This window comes from Fusarium oxysporum, chromosome XII (genome assembly GCF_013085055.1).
Source record: "Fusarium oxysporum Fo47 chromosome XII, complete sequence".
Classification (NCBI taxonomy): domain Eukaryota; kingdom Fungi; phylum Ascomycota; class Sordariomycetes; order Hypocreales; family Nectriaceae; genus Fusarium; species Fusarium oxysporum.
In genome coordinates, this window is record NC_072851.1 from 781,681 (window position 1) to 797,577 (window position 15,897).

Here is a 15,897-nt window from a genome sequence, read left to right on the forward strand (position 1 = left end):
TAGTTTCCTCAATTTGAATTATGAGAGCTATCTAATAACATAATATATCAGGACGTTGATTGTACCAGCGCGACAGTCGAGTTGGTGAACGGCCTTGTTCACATTAGGCACCAAACTCATTAGATGCTTCTTTTTCGTATTGTTCTCACCCTTCACGAATCCAATATAGATTATCCTAAGAGCTCCTCGTTCGAACGTTTGCACCATTGTCTCGTGAGTGACGGGTGGCAGATGTCTATGCAGCGTTAGAGTGATGATTTCCATGGGGAGGTTGGTTGCCTCTCAAGAAGGTCCGCGAATCTTAGCTTGTAGAACTCCTTATAATCGAGTCTGGCCCTTGTCTCCTTAAAGTTGTTCAGACACGATTTCGAGATCTTCATCCTCGCTGGCACCTGTCGGCGGCTGATGCGCATTATATTCCCTTCCTGGACACTGCTCGACTTGCTTGTCCCGACGAGCAAGATACTGGATGTTATCATTGATATAAAACTCAATCCTACTAAAGCAGTCGTTCCTCCAGTCGTCATGCTCAGGCTTCCAATCGGGATGATTCCGGTTAAGAACTTTGCTGAGAAAACCGACGTTGTGTATGAATATGAAGAGATTGTCAAAGATTCCGTCGAACTTGTGCCAATGGTGACAATGATCACAGTCAAAGGGCGGGTGCATTTCGACATATTCTGTGTCGCAATCATGGAATGACGTGCCCATGTAATCCTCAGAGCCCCAACGGCTCCATGACCATTGGCCAGTCTTTTCAAAAAGCCAAATTATATACTCCCTTGAATTGTTGAGGAATGCGTTATAGCAGAAACGTGATAAAAATCCCCGGGCGGAGTTCTCTGACATGAGATCGTAGTAGGTTCCAGGAAGATCTGTATCCCAAGTTGGGTCGAATTCGAATGCGATGTTCTTGATGGGAATATTTGACGGTGCTGTCAGGCTCAAATTTGGAATAGCTACCTGCCACGGCTTATCATTGCCGTCAGGGGTCTCCCAGCTACTCGACTTGATGCAAAATATATCCTTTGTCGGGCAAACAGGAGCATTCCAATGTCCTTCGTTGTCACGAATGCTGAGCATCGCAGGAGGATGAGGCTGGTCTTGGCCATCGACGCGCGAGTGTCGTGCTACGACATCCCGTGACTCTTTACAAGCCCCCTACAGAGCGTTACTCAAACAGGCCGAGTCGTTGTCTGCTTGGACAACATCCGCCGTGGATTTGTGATATGCCAAGAGTGTAGTGCCGTCAGAACTGGGCTCAAGATCAACGTAATGTAAGGCATGATCATTTGGTTGGTATGAAACATAGGAATTACAAGCTGCGCTCCAAATCAGGAGCTGAAGCTCAAGAGGTCGTCTCAGGAATGGATGGAAGGATGATACTGCCATCTTGGTCAGATCCCCGCGATTTAAAGGGTTTGTAGCTCCCCGTGGTGGGAACATGGCCGACTTTGGCAAGAAATGAGCCTTGGGTGGAGTCCAGAGGACGGGAGAATTACGGGAGAAAGGCAGCCACTTTATAATCAACGGAAAGCTTTTGACGCTGACAAGAGACGCAAGTCGTGACTCATTACGGAAAGTTTAGAATAATCTTTGGCTGAGAGCGAATTATCCACATTTTGAGTTTCACAAATGGAAGTGGGTTTACCTCACAGGATCAAGTACCGCACTAATTCATGAGATTCATTATCGCCTGGTGACGCGCGAAGCCTCTTGCTAAGTACCTAATTAGAACACCGAAGATGAAATATAAAATGTGGGAAAAGATTTTATCTGATAAAAGTCATATATAATGATACGATGATTTACTGCGCCTTGTTGCTAGACTTTCAGCTCTGGAAGTACTTACTGCCCATATGGTTAAGCTTTAGGCTGTCAACTTAGATCACAGGAACACGAGAGAATTCAGTTCAGCCCCATCGATATCTCAGACAAAAGATCTAGGCAAAACAGCACAAACAATATTTGTTTGAATCTTCCTTTCAGTATAAACACTCGTTCTGTGTCTGCGATGTTACTTCATTCCAGCTCCTCAAGTTCGCGTAGTAAGGCGATGCTGTTTGTTGAGTCTCATCACTCCATTAACAACGAGAAAGCGAGCATGTGACTATTTTTTCCTGATTTGGAAGCATTGACGCCGAGCACGTAGGCTTGTTCTTCTTAAGCAGTATCACCGGCCGTGAAGCTTTATGTTGCAGTGGCTCGGAGACCGAGAACATCATCAACGACAATCACAGCACTTCTTCCGCTTGATAACAAGACGGAGTAATTCATACCCGCTCGGAACACTATTCATTGCAGTCCATTAGTCACAGCGTCCACGATTACACTTCATCCATCATATCGCAAGTCGTATTCAACCCTGTTCATCACATGCAACACCGTAGCATTGGTCAGTTAGCATCCCGCCTTACGTAGCATCTCCACCGATCAAACAAACTCAAACCCGATTTCTCAGCTTTCTCACAATCGGATATACAAAATCTGGCATATTTCCGACGCTAATCGCGATAATCTCCCATCTCGGATCTGGAATCTGCATTAATAATGGTAAAAATGCTGTTGTGGAGATCTGACGGCCCTGGTTGCAGCTTTATTGGCTCGGAAGTACGGATCTTCGGATATACACAGTCTTTCGGACTTTCTCGCCGCTTTTTATATACCATCTCGTCATCCCTTGATAATGATGTTCTGGACAGATCAGACTTTGAGCATTATCCAAAATGGTGACCGAAAGCGAAAAAGGTGAGTGAACGCGTTACTTGGGTTGAGGATTGGGGCTAATTTGGTGCAGAGCAAGGCTTTATGCCTGATCCTGAGAGGGACGCGCCGTCGGATAACAACACGCTCACGGGTCCAGACGAGGAAGCCATCTCAAGAACAAAGTCCAACGTCTCAATAGCTGAAACTTTTTCTCTCCCGCGTGAGATCCTCTTTGTGGCGATTATCTGCATGGCGCAGTTCATGACACAAGCCGCGCTCGGAAACTGCCTCAACATCATACATATCATCGGCGACTCATTCAACCTCACTAATCCCGCGGAGCTTAGCTGGCTCATCGCCGGGTTCAGTCTCACAGTCGGAACGTTCATCCTCTTCTCTGGTCGTCTTGGCGATATTTTCGGATACAAGCGCCTCTTCCTCATCGGTTTTGTCTGGTTCGCTGTTTGGTCTATGATTTGCGGACTGGCAAACTACTCCAACCATGTTCTTTTCATCTTCGCGCGGGTGTTTCAGGGCATTGGACCTGCGCTCGTGATGCCGAACGGGCTGGCTATTTTGGGTGCTTCGTACAAGCCCGGTGGTCGAAAGGCTGTTGCGTTTGCGCTCTTTGGAGCTTGCGCACCTGGTGGTTGTGTTTTTGGAGCTTTGTTCGCTGGACTCTTTGTTCATGGGGATCCTTCTTGGTGGCCTTGGACTTACTACTCTTTCGCCCTTGGACTGGCCTTCATTGCGCTGATGGCATACTTCATCATTCCCGATCCTCCTCACAAGCTCTCCTCCGCCGATATGAGCTGGGGAGACATCCTTGGTCAGCTCGATCTTCTCGGCGCAACTACCGGTATCACTGCTCTTGTGCTCTTCAACTTTGCCTGGAACCAAGCCCCCATCGACGGCTGGGATAAACCTTGGGTATTCGTCCTTCTCATCGTTGGAGTGCTCCTTGTTCCCGTCTTCTTCTACGTCGAATTGCGCGTCGCATCGCATCCTCTCATCCCCTTCGATGCTCTGACGAGCGACGTTGCCTACATCCTGGGCTGCATTGTCTGCGGCTGGGCAACCTTCGGTATCTGGGTGTACTACACTTGGCAATTCTTCCAAATGCTGCGCGGAGCCTCACCTCTTCTTACGAGCGCTTGGATGAGCCCCGTTGCTATCTCCGGAGCTTGCGCTTCACTGATTACTGCATGGCTTCTTCATGTGTCGCATCCTGCTTTGGTGATGCTCCTCGCCCTCACAGCATTCACGACTGGTACAATTCTGATGATGACAGCTCCCGTCGAGCAGTCTTACTGGTATCAATCTTTCTTTGGCCTCATCATCATGACCTTTGGTATGGACATGTCGTTCCCCGCTGCGACGCTGATCCTCTCCAACTCTGTGAAGCGAGAGCACCAAGGTATCGCAGCAAGTTTGGTCAGCACGATCGTGAACTACAGCATCAGTCTGGGTCTCGGATTCGCTGCTACAGTGGAGGTCAATGTAACAAATGGTGGAGAGTCAAAGCATGAGTTGTTGATTGGTTATCGATCGGCGTTCTACATGGCTGTTGGCTTCGCCGGCCTGGGACTCGGTATCAGCATCATCTACTTCCTCAAGACGAAGTGGTATCAGAGGAAGGGGAAGCAATGAATGGGAATTTATAGAATGGCGGTTGCATGCAAGCATGTTTGCGGGAGGAAAATTGATAGATTATGACTTTATAGACACGGCCTACAGCCTCATGATAGAATTCAAGTCACATGCATTCAAGAACCTTCATCAGACGAACCGTGAGTCACCTTGCCCAATTGTGAACAGGGACACATCGTTCTGTTGTTCATGAGAGTCAGGCTGATCTCGCTGCGTCATTGGTTCAGACTTGCGTGGCTGCAACTGGTTCGTTCCAGGACACTGAGCTTTGGCAAACTCGGCTTAATCCTTCGCTTATTCAGTTCCATGACAAGTAATAACCCGAACACCGCCTTGCCTCTTCGAATAAAGGTAATGGGTAGTTCTCCCGGACCCGACCGCATGCCAGTTTGACTTCCCGCTTACCCTCCAATGCTGCTGAAGCAATCCGCTAAGCCCTGCTACATCGTGTCGTCATAGGGCTGATGGCCTCCCGAATGCGAAGTGGACCTCAAAATGCGAGCCAATCACAATTTTCTCGATCGCCAGCCGTTGGATGGCTGCGGGTTGCGGAATCAATCGGCGCTAGGACGAAATCCCCTGAACGTTTCGTTTTGCGAGTGCGATGATCGAGTGCGATATCGAGTGCGTAATACATTCCTCCGACTGCTATTCCCAGTTTCCTCTGTATTGTCATTGCGTTGGTGATCAGATACAGCACCAATGTTCGCATCGCCAGTGTTATTGTTCAAGGGTAGTGGGGTAGGCCATCTCAGTAACTGATGGAGGAAATGGACTGGCTTTTCATGGAACAATAGAAGAATTGTAAAGTCTATCAATAATTATTCTAAATTTATGATGATTTTAGAGATGAAATAGCCTCTGTAAATGAGTCACCCCCTTTTTTATCTCATCTTATCGCATTTCGATCTTGGTTGATCGCAAAGTCAAGCTTGCATCAGCGACCCACTAATCCCCTTTTGGCATCGACTCGCATGGATCCGAGTGCGAAGACACTGGCACTAGCGTCAGTTCACTAAGACTGCAGCCTCAAAACAATGCGAGATGCGAGATGCATCAGTGACACAATAGTATATATATCTGTGTTCAGTCGCTTCAGAGTATACATTTCATCACCCAAGCATTCAATCAACCACCATTTCATACAAACAACACCCTCAACCTCACCCTTCAACAACACAATATTCTTACTTACTCGCCATCCCAAGGACCAAAACAACCAAAACATGCCTACTCAGCGCTTCAGAGCAATCATCGTCGGAGGTGGTCCAGTTGGCCTCACAGCGGCCCATGCTCTCTCCCGAGCTAACATTGACTTCATCCTTCTGGAACGTCGATCAAGCGCGGTCATCGATGCCGGCTCCAATCTCGTTCTCAACCCCATGGGCCTTCGCGCCCTTGATCAACTTGGTCTTGCTGCTCCTCTTGAGCAAGTCAGTTCTCCTCTAGGCCTGATCAACCGCCAAGACCATCAGGGCCGCGATATCGGAGATGCCTACTGGTTCATCCTGTTTAACAAACTGTGAGTTTCACCGCTTCTCCCAGGATACTCTCGACCTAACAGCTCTAGTCTGGGAACTTTTCCTCGTGTAGTCAGCCGCCACGACCTCACTAAAGTCCTCTACGACTCTTTCACTCCTCTTCAGAAGAGCCAGATCCTTACAGACAAGAAAGTCGCCGACATCATCCCCAGCGAAACCGGCGTCCAAGTCTCTTGCGAAGATGGAACATCCTACGAGGGTTCCATCGTCATCGGAGCAGATGGCGCTCACAGTTTCGTTCGAAACAAGATGCGCGCTCTCGCTGAAGATGCAGGCTCTGACGATGTCAACGACGAGAAGCCCTTCCTGACCACATTCCGAGCTCTCTGGCTGCGCATGCCTACCAAGTTCGCTGGCATCGAGCCTGGCACTACCTGTGAAACTCACGGTCCTGGTGCGGCCACACAGCTCTTTGCCGGTGAGGATTCTTCCGTCATGGGTCTTTATGAGAAGTTGGATGCGCCTACTCGCGATCGGGTGCGATACACTGAGCAGGATCAAGTCGATCTTGTTGAGCGATGGGGACACATTCCTCTTGCGCCCGGAGGCAAACTCACCCTCAAAGAGGCCTTCAACGCTCGCACTCAGTCCGGCCTCGTCAGTCTCGAAGAAGGCGTCGTCAGCCACTGGAGCTGGGGCGGTCGTGTCGTTCTCGCAGGTGACTCGGCTCACAAGTTCACCCCCAGCACAGGTGCAGGTTGCAACAATGGCCTAATCGACGTCGTCGCCCTGGTCAACCAGCTCTACGCTCTCCGCCAGAAGTCCCCCATCCCAACCCACGCTCAACTCACGACCGCTTTCCAGTCGTACCAAGCTTCACGCATGGATCCCGTTGTTGAAGCTTGCCGGGGCTCGGGTCAGGCCACTTCCAGCGCCACTTGGCAGACTGGAGTGTTCAAGTTCATCGACAAGCATATCATTGGCATCACTGCCATTCAGAACATGTTGTTTGGTTTGGGTGCACCCAAGATGGCGCAGTCGCCAAAGTTGACCTTCATCAAGGGACCGGAGAGACATGTTGGCAAGATTGCTTGGACGGATCCTCAGGAGAACAAGGTTTACTGAGAGGCTGTCAATTCGGGAATGGCTTTTTTAGCTTGTACTTGTAGGTGCTTTTAGATGTTTTAGCGAAGGGTACTAGACGGTTAGACTTAATGATCAATCTCATATCTTCAATGGAATGCAATGCCAGTTTCGTGTGAACGATGTGACCTCTTGACATGCCTAGCGGGAGGAACTGGAGCCACGGATCTAGCATCCTCGGCGACCTCGACTGTCAAGCTGTGAAAGGAGAAGTCCTTTGGCGGCATCACTAACTCGTCATCTGCGCCTTGCGACCGCATCTGGATACTGCTTGTCAGGCGTGCCCATGCGCTGTCGAATCTTGTCGAATGATAACGTGAGATGCTGCTTAACATGAATACAGGTGTGTGGGCTGGAAGGAATTAAAATTAGTCAAAGGCGCAAACGTTGAATGAACAGAAATGCCAACGGCTTATTCGAGACAACGCCTCCAATAACGTCGTTGAGCTCGGCAGATTGATAATCTGGTCCAGTTAAGACAGTAACAGATGCTGTAGTATCGCCACTGTAAAGTGACGTGATCTGTTAGTGTTACAGCATGCTTGACGGCCCCGCAAACGTCATCGGCAAACCCGAGCTTACAAATTTCATTACGATGACAAATGAATGACAGTGGGATACCAACAAATAAAAGACGGGGTTTTTACACAAGATCCCGAATTGAACTACCGATAATTGGATATAAGAAACAGCCGTAGTCAATTCGATTTCCCCATCTTCAAATCTCAGACCTGCATGTCACGACTTCTCAGAACAAGACCCATTCTCAAGCCGCTCTTCAACCCCGCTCAACTCAGACCTTTCCACTTGACAACCACCAAAATGACAACCGGACTCTTCAACTACATCGATCCGACATCGAGTCTCGATGACAACGGAAACAGAGTCAAGCCATGGGCTAAAGTCGACGTTGATCAAACTTCCTTTGAGCGCAGTCAGCACAAGCGCGATGTCGTGGATATTCGCAGCGCCGCTAGCATTACCAGTTTCGGCGTAGATGTTTCTGGTTTCGATGTCTTCAAGTCTCCCGCCAAAGAAACTGAATTCACTGACGATGCGGCTGTGAGGAATGGATACTACGGAGAAGTTGAAGCGCTGCTCAAAGAGAGGATTCCTGAGATCAAGAAGGTTGTTATCTTCGATCATACGATCCGCAGGAGGGAGAAGTCGAGTCCGAGGCAGCCTGTGCAGCAAGTCCATGTCGATCAAACGCCCGGTGCTGCTGAAGCTCGTGTGAGACGACACACCGATCCTTCAGAGACAGAGGAGCTTCTCAGGGGTCGATACCAAATCATCAACGTCTGGCGACCAATTGGCCATCCCGCGACAGACTTCCCCCTCGCAGTCGTCGACTATCGCACCACAAAGCCTGAAGATATGATCAAAGTCGATCTTCTTTACCCCAACCGCGACGACAACGACGACGACGACCGTGGAAAGGAAGTTCTCCCCGATGCATCGACACTTCGCTCAACAGAGGGCTATCAAATCAAGGGCGAGACATATTCTGTTGCGCCTAATGATGGACACAAGTTTTATTACGCCAAGGACATGACGCCAGAGGAGGTCATGTTGATTAAGTGTTTTGATTCAAAGAGTGAGGTCCATGAGGGTGGGCAGCATGGGTTGGCGGGATATACGCCTCATACTGCGTTTGTTGACCCTGCTACGCCGGCCGATGCGAAGGGGCGACAGAGTATTGAGGTCAGATGCTTGGTGTTTTACTAGAAACATCTGAAGATGGGATGTTGGTAGATTTAAATAGCGTTATGAATTGATGAAGGTTTCTTTACTTGCTGTTCGTGAGAGTCAATGTTTGTTCAGATTCTCAAGCTTACCAACTTCGCAGCAAGATAGATTAAGCTATCCCTTCAAGCAACTAACAGCTTGTGTCACTTCAATTTCCTCGATATTATCATGCCCAAATACTAGTTCAATTTTCTCTTTCTTCAACTCTGTCTTGTCGCTGAGAATATCCAAAAGTCTGGTTGTCTGTAACTCCCGCACCCCGCCCTGGCATCTTGTTCTCCAGGCTCGTCACCTCGCTTGTCCATAAAACAGCACCGCCATTGCCGCGGGCACTGCCACTGCCAGCGGCACAACCTTAACATTGCATTTTATTGTTCATAAAGCAGATGCCCAAGCCTTCAGAGATTTCCCCGCTTCCACCTTCTTTACTCTCCATACTTCTAAGTTCTCCTTCACCCCAACCTCATTTTACCACAGCTTCTGGGTTATTCGACCACCATTCCCCAGGTACACTTGCAAGACATCCGCTACTCAATCATGGCATAAACCTAACAAAGCTCAAGTATCATGGAACAACTCGTGAACGTCGAAGATCCTGATCCCGGTGTTACAGGCAAGCAAGAAGACGCGTCAATCCTCTCGGCCAACGGAATGCCTTCACGTACTTTCCATCCATTCCCAAGGCTTCCGATAGAACTGCGACTTAAGATTTGGAAAAGGTCTTGTTTTCTTTTCGCGGATAACGAGCATGGCCTACACTACATCGACCTACTATCCCTCAGGGATAGCAAGCTACCTGTGGTAAGGTATGGAAAAGGGGAATCAATGAAGATGACAGCTCTTCATCCCGATTTCAAGACCTCGCCTGAAATTCAGGAGTCTATCCGTCACGCCAATATATCTGCTTACATTTGGGGTGTTGGTCTCTGGAAAGCCTGTAAAGAGTCGAGAGAGGTTATTGCCACGCACTTTCAACTCAAGGTTTGGCGCGGTATTCAGGATGAAGGTCTCGGCCCCCTCGACGTTGACGAAAGCTTGAGCAAGGCTTGCCAACTGTATCCCCGATACATCAAGTTCCTGAGCGATATTGAGGGGGAGGATATGTCCGGGACGGGATCTGACGACAGAGATGCAGTTCATGATCGAAAGCTTCGTCTTCCTACCTGTCTCTTCCCCTGAAACAAGGACCATGGAGATCGCTTCATGGTCATGCCCATCCGAGACGTATTTTGCATCAAAAACACCGGCCTATCATCATTGCCAGTCAGTTTGAGGGCCCCTCGCCTTCACATCCTGTGTCCCACTGGCCAGCACATTATCTTCAGGCACTCTTTCAATCTCGCCCTCGAGTTTGACTCCAGTTGGAACGACGAATTGCCCCGTACCTGGCGTCAACTGAAAGTAGAGGACTCTCCTCAAGGCTTGCTTACACGCTGGGTAGAGACCTGCATGCGGGGCTGTGGCAATGCGCCTTGGATTTACCTGTTCAATAAGGATGCTCATTGCGGGCCTGGCTGGCACGTTAATGGGGGCGCAGTATTCCACGATTGCGGCCATGCTTATGTGGCAGTTTATCTGGACCCTCACCCCGATAAAGAGTACCCGGACTTACCAAAAGAAACACCAGCTATGCTTGACTTTGTCCACCATCTTTTAAGGCTTTTCGATCTTTCTGTTTTTGACGACGAGAATCTCGCAAAGACATATATGTTCGACGACTTCGTACCAGATAACTATATCAAGATTCCTATTCGTCGCGGCCAGTGACCTGCTGAGGATTCGAGAATGGATCAGGTGCATGACTAGAAGAGTCCATCACAACGGAGAGATTCATGGAATATCTGAATCGCCGAATGGGTGAGAGTTGGCAGGCATGTGGTCGGAACATCGAGGACTTCAACAGGTCCTATGTCATGATATTTTCTCCCTGTAGTACGAACAACGAAGCTTGTCGGATAGGGAGACTGAGTAACTCACTTGTTGGCGAAGAAAGAATGAGACAGCGCGCACAAAGAAGACAGAAGGAAATCAAGGGGTGAAGTCTAGAATTCACGAATCACGATTTGTACTTCATAGTAAGAGAAAAGTGAGAACTATATCTTCTTATAGTGGGATGTCCTCAAACAACTTGATAATTTGATAAAACCCACTCATAAACAACCTGAAATTGCTGTCAATTCCCCAATTTACTCAAGCCCACAGCCTGGTGAAAGGTCTCTTGATAGTCGCTGATAAAGCTACATCATTATGTCTAAGCCATCGGGACTTTAGAGTCCCAACCATCTGCCGTTAAAATGACTTCAGGAAAAAGCATCCCATATTTTGAGCAGTGGCTGGCCCCGTAGGTGGTGACTGCAAGAGTCATCGGCTCTCCACGGACTACACTGCCAGTGAAATCTTGCCCATGGCCAAGTCCTTGAGCTTAACTGTACTCATAAACAGTTCTCACATATGATTGGCTTGCCTCGATTCAGGTAGACAAACCTTGTGCCACTGTCACACTCACTGCTACTGCCACTGCGAAATGCAAACAGATAACAATCACGTGCATTTTTTAATACGGCAAATGACTCCCACCACACATCCTTTCCTTTTCTTCATCTTTCACTCTTCAATCTTCACTCTTCTTCTAAACCTTTCTCCATCACAAACCTTCATCGCAAATCACGTCAGTTCACAAGATGTCTTCACCTAACTTCCACCCGTTCCCACGCCTCCCAACCGAGATTCAGCTCCAGATATGGAAAGCAACATGTATTATTTCTGCTATCCCGGATATGAATCTTATGAGTAGGCCGGGTTGCACTACGTCAACGTTGACACGGTCAAGACCGGGGGAAGAGATCGACTTACTCTACGAGCCTTCGACAACAAGCAGGGTCCTAACGGCGATGAGGAATCCCTAACAACAACCGATCAGCCTATATGTGGGATGGCGGCCTCCGGGGAGCTTGCAAGCTGTCTCGCGAAGTCATCACCGAAGAGATATATTCCATGTGGCTTCGACTTCCTGACTACCGCCAGGGCTATCTTGGCTGTCCTGCGATCCTCACAAGTCGAAACCCCCACGAAGAACAGGGGTATATGGTTTTCCCTCGGCGAGACATATTCTGTATCAGAACAACAGACTGGAAGTCCTTAACATTGCAGTACCGGCCTCCCATTCTTTGATCCCCTATCCTCTTCTATCATTCCGGTGTGCACACTTGCTATTGAGTTTGATTTAAGTTGGATTGTTGACCTCCCTGAGACCCTGGAAGAACTCAAAGCCGAACTCTGTTCGTGGCCTGGTAGCAACATGGATTGAGGGCGTAGCCTCCGGATGGGTCAGAGCACCCCAGCTCTATCTGATAGACAAGGGCACACTTTTGGTTCAAAAGACTCGCGGCTACGGTCCTATCTATCACGACTGCGGCAGCAAGTACAATGATATGCGTGAGCGGGGTTGTAACGATGCCATCCATGCATTCATTGAGGCTTTGGATGAGTTCCTTCCCTTTAAGGAGTATGGTCATTTATACGAAAAGAATAATCCCGACAGTTGGGACGAAGATCTCCATATGTGGCTCGGCTTCAACATCTTCCAGGAGATCAAGGTCCTTGTCCGTTTTGAGTACGCAGATCATAAGGAAGTCAGTTGGACAGCTGTGCGCAACGACCTCGATGACGAGGATGAAAAGGGCTCTGAAAAAGCTATATCAGCTTATGGGAGGGTTTACGACCTGGAGTATGATGATGATGTTGGGTACTGCATCGGAGATTTTGGTGGTAGGCGCGGATGGACCTATCCGGGCAGCGGTTAACGTTGTAGCGATGATTTTGTGGACCGAGTAGAGTACATCAAGCTCTTGGACTTAGACTTGAAGAGAGTGGAAACGGAAGTTGGTGATGAGTAGGCAGCGCGCTTGACAGGCGATAGATCAAGCAGGAAACCAACGCGGGTTGCTGAGCTAGTCTATAGAGTCACCCCGACTTTCCCTACCAGTTTGATCAACAATCCAGTAATGAATCCCAATCTGTCAAATGCTCATGGCTACCCTGTATCGTCGTGGTGGATTACAGCCCCGCATTTCATGGTTCTGCCATCACAGACCGTTTTTGCCACTCCAATTGGTCCCTTCTCGTCGTCAATTCCCCCACGTAAATTTCCATCCCCACCAACTCTTCCTATCCATTATCGAACCATCATGGCCAAGACAAAGTCCAAGAAGCGCAAACAAGCGCAAGCTCAAGCCCAATCCGAAAACCCTCGGAAGATTGCAAAGACCACTTCCCCTTCGATCCCGACGCCTCCTCCCGATGGCACGACCACGCACTTTGAGCCCAAGAACCTCCATACCGTTGTGTCCGAAGAAGAGCTCGAGATTACCATCGACACACTCAATTCGCTCGCCCAGTACCCTGGCTTGATCAAGTCAAAGCTGTGCAAGGACTTGAGAGTTGCTGTTTACGACTTCAGACAAGCTTGCACGACTGGTGTCAATAATGCTGCTGGCGCGAACCTCACGGCGCAGGTCACTGCTGCTCTTGCCGATCGGAAATATACCGAAGCCCGAATTCTGCTTGCAGAGATGAAGATTCGTGGCGAACAGCCCAAGCTCGGTGCTCTTTGTCGATGGGTTCGAGATCTTGATGTCATCAGTGGTCTGTCGACGATTCCCGATCAGCAAGGGCTTGTCAAGCGCTCAGAGAGGGAAGAGACACTCATCAAGGTGATTGATGCGGTGCTTCGAGTTTGCGGCCATGAAGACCGAAACCCAAATGCGATCATTCAGCCTTCATCAATTGCACTCCAGGAGATTTGGGATCTTCGTCCCGATGCTCCAACCGAGCAAGTCTATGCCTCGGTCCTCGATGGCAGTCTCATTGCTTCGGCGCCCGAGTCTCTCAAGAAGAACATTCGCATCATCGAGACAACACCCGGCCCCGAGCGCAAGCCGCCGAACCATCACGACGCCATCCTTTACGCTTCGACACCCGAGGCTGTTCCTCTGTCGGCAACGCCGCCGCCGACGACACATCGACCACATCCTGTCGTCCAGGGCCTCAGCGTGGCCACGAATGTTCTCTACCCCGAAGAGTGCAAAGCCATTATAGCCGCGGGTGAATACGTCAATTTCGTACCTGACGCACCGCTTCGGGAAGATGGCGACATCAGCATTCTAGCACACAACTTTTACTGGGTTGTCGATAAGACCTTTCACGACACGCTATGGTCGCGCATTCAACCTTTCGTGCCCGTGTCAATGAACGGGCGCTTGGCTCGTGGCATCAATCGCCGCTTTCGAGTGTATCGCTAGTAGGTTCCCAGACCTCTGATGCCAACCCCACCACTAACGTATCACAGTGTCCCAGGAGCAGAGTATCGAGCACACATCGACGGCGCGTGGCCCCCGAGCGGCATTACGAAGGAAGATAAATACGTCTATGACGACTCGCCGGCCGAGAAGAAGCAGAGCTCGCTGTTCACGTTCCTGATCTACCTCAATCAAGACTTCGAGGGCGGCGAAACCACATACTTCCTCCCGGCTGCGCGAGAAGGAATCCTGAATGCATACCCTGTTCGTCCAGTAATGGGCGGCGCGGCTATCTTCCCTCATGGTGAGATCAACGCGACATTGCATGAAGGCACCGGTGTGCGAAAGGGAGCGAAATACGTCATCCGTACCGAGATTGAGTACGACGTCGAACCGACGGAAGAAGTCCAGATCTGAATGGAGCACAAGGTTTCGGGTACAAACAAATTGGATACATGAACGGCTGGACCGGGGAAAAGTATTGTTACGCTACTTACGTCTAATGAACATCATTGATCAACTACCCTGTCGCTGTAGTCTCACCCTCGGCTGGCTTGCGTCCCCAAACAAAACGTTGCAAGTAGTAAGCGTGCGCCGGCTTCTTGGACTTCAACTCCCTCCTCAGCTGGGCACAGTACAGATGGACCTGTTCCTGAGTCCATCCCTCAAGAAGCGTAGCCATGAACGAGATGTGTCCCTCTACATCGGATAGAATGCTCATTGTTGTGAACCTTCCAATCTCCTTGAGTCGTTCATCTTGCGGCCAATCGCCAACAGGAACCTTGATCGTCTTGGACTGGATGTCCACGAAACCAGCGGCCTTGAGACCCTTCTCCTGCATATTATCTGGGAGAGGGGTGAACACGCGACCGAGCTTCTTGCCGCCTTCATGGAAGAACTTGCCCCATTCTGCAATGGCGCTACCAGGTTTGAGACTGTCGTCGTCGCTGCGGCCCATGGGGTCACCTTCGTGGGATTCGATCCAGCCGCCGGGCTTGGTTACTTGGTACGCGCGCTCGTACAAGGCGTACCAGTCGGGCACGCTGCCGTAGAGGAAACGGAGGTGGACGAAGTCGGCGGAGTTTGGAGGGAACGTCCAGTCGAGGGTGAAGTCTTCGATCTCGAACTTGACGTTCGGGGGAACCCAGCTAGAGGCTGTTAGGTCATGTGCTGCTGTAGTTGGAGCTGGAGACTCACGTTGGCTGGATGGGCGAGATGTCTGTACCGATGACCTCCGCCTCGGGGAACTCATCGCCAAAGTCCATGGCCCAAATCCCAGTGCCGGTTCCGATGTCGAGGACTTTGCTGGGCTCTTTGACGGGAGCGAGGAAGAGCTTGCCGTCCATGATCAACGTGGAAGTATGATGGATAATGTCCAGAGCCTCAGAGGCCTGGTTGTCGTTGGACGCCCAGTACTGGGCATCGCCTCGCTCGGCGTGGTATGTCCGCCCGTTGATGGTCCGGTACTCGAGAATGCTGGAGTTGATACTGGCGGTAGAACTAGCAGCGTCGTCGCCTAGCGCAGAGTCGGAATCTGAGTTATCGGTAGCTTCAGTGTTCTAATTGAGTTAATTAACAAGTCATCGTCCGTGTATTGCTCATGTATCGTACCTCCCAGTGCGTCGGGGCCAGCATGTCCTGCGAGGGGACACTGTCGCCCTGTGTAACGTCTGCTACGGCGCTCATCTTGTGTTTCTTGACAACAACAGAGTGGAAGACGGGAAACCTCGGCGGAGAGAAAGAAGCTGTTCACCCCTCTTTGCTTGGCCCCAGCTTGCATGGCATGGTGCGTGCTACGGTATCATCAGTTTGTGTTTCAAGGGTTCTGGCGCTAGGGACCGGGGAGAAGCGGATGCGGTCCACTTGTTAAA

The 15,897-nt window shown here is 50.0% G+C and overlaps 8 protein-coding genes across 8 annotated transcripts; 6 read left to right on the forward strand and 2 right to left on the reverse strand.

Moving 5' to 3' along the window:
- Positions 1–345: 345 nt before the first annotated feature.
- Positions 346–1,494, reverse strand: FOBCDRAFT_254462 (uncharacterized protein; the record flags this gene model as incomplete). The annotated part of the gene is made up of 2 exons (XM_059611122.1): positions 1,207–1,494; positions 346–1,161 (listed from the first exon to the last, which is right to left on the reverse strand). Exons 1-2 carry the CDS (start codon positions 1,444–1,446, stop codon positions 346–348), a joined length of 1,056 nt encoding a protein of 351 aa, XP_059466369.1. The 5' UTR covers positions 1,447–1,494.
- Positions 1,495–2,697: 1,203 nt separating this feature from the next.
- On the forward strand, positions 2,698–4,763 carry FOBCDRAFT_171633 (major facilitator superfamily domain-containing protein). The gene is made up of 2 exons (XM_031193471.3): positions 2,698–2,748; positions 2,798–4,763. Exons 1-2 carry the CDS (start codon positions 2,727–2,729, stop codon positions 4,354–4,356), a joined length of 1,581 nt encoding a protein of 526 aa, XP_031030092.2. The 5' UTR covers positions 2,698–2,726; the 3' UTR covers positions 4,357–4,763.
- A 652-nt stretch (positions 4,764–5,415) lies between these two features.
- FOBCDRAFT_234247 (uncharacterized protein) lies at positions 5,416–7,084 on the forward strand. Its single transcript, XM_031193472.3, has 2 exons — positions 5,416–5,878; positions 5,927–7,084. Exons 1-2 carry the CDS (start codon positions 5,583–5,585, stop codon positions 6,960–6,962), a joined length of 1,332 nt encoding a protein of 443 aa, XP_031030093.2. The 5' UTR covers positions 5,416–5,582; the 3' UTR covers positions 6,963–7,084.
- Positions 7,085–7,560: 476 nt separating this feature from the next.
- On the forward strand, positions 7,561–8,772 carry FOBCDRAFT_234248 (uncharacterized protein). The gene has a single exon (XM_031193473.3). It carries the CDS (start codon positions 7,716–7,718, stop codon positions 8,706–8,708), a length of 993 nt encoding a protein of 330 aa, XP_031030094.3. The 5' UTR covers positions 7,561–7,715; the 3' UTR covers positions 8,709–8,772.
- A 487-nt stretch (positions 8,773–9,259) lies between these two features.
- FOBCDRAFT_324762 (uncharacterized protein) lies at positions 9,260–9,908 on the forward strand (the record flags this gene model as incomplete). Its single annotated transcript, XM_054707803.2, has 1 exon — positions 9,260–9,908. Exon 1 carries the CDS (start codon positions 9,297–9,299, stop codon positions 9,906–9,908), a length of 612 nt encoding a protein of 203 aa, XP_054563778.1. The 5' UTR covers positions 9,260–9,296.
- A 30-nt stretch (positions 9,909–9,938) lies between these two features.
- Positions 9,939–10,496, forward strand: FOBCDRAFT_282186 (uncharacterized protein; the record flags this gene model as incomplete). The annotated part of the gene is made up of 1 exon (XM_059611615.1): positions 9,939–10,496. One exon carries the CDS (start codon positions 9,939–9,941, stop codon positions 10,494–10,496), a length of 558 nt encoding a protein of 185 aa, XP_059468170.1.
- A 757-nt stretch (positions 10,497–11,253) lies between these two features.
- FOBCDRAFT_209215 (uncharacterized protein) lies at positions 11,254–14,443 on the forward strand (the record flags this gene model as incomplete). Its single annotated transcript, XM_031193476.3, has 5 exons — positions 11,254–11,397; positions 11,524–11,809; positions 11,958–12,497; positions 12,732–14,028; positions 14,077–14,443. The coding sequence occupies 5 exons, from the start codon at positions 11,254–11,256 to the stop codon at positions 14,441–14,443; spliced, it is 2,634 nt and encodes an 877-aa protein (XP_031030097.3).
- A 103-nt stretch (positions 14,444–14,546) lies between these two features.
- FOBCDRAFT_245837 (S-adenosyl-L-methionine-dependent methyltransferase) lies at positions 14,547–15,712 on the reverse strand (the record flags this gene model as incomplete). Its single annotated transcript, XM_031193478.2, has 3 exons — positions 14,547–15,174; positions 15,224–15,585; positions 15,638–15,712. 3 exons carry the CDS (start codon positions 15,710–15,712, stop codon positions 14,547–14,549), a joined length of 1,065 nt encoding a protein of 354 aa, XP_031030099.2.
- Between the last annotated feature and the right edge of the window lie 185 nt (positions 15,713–15,897).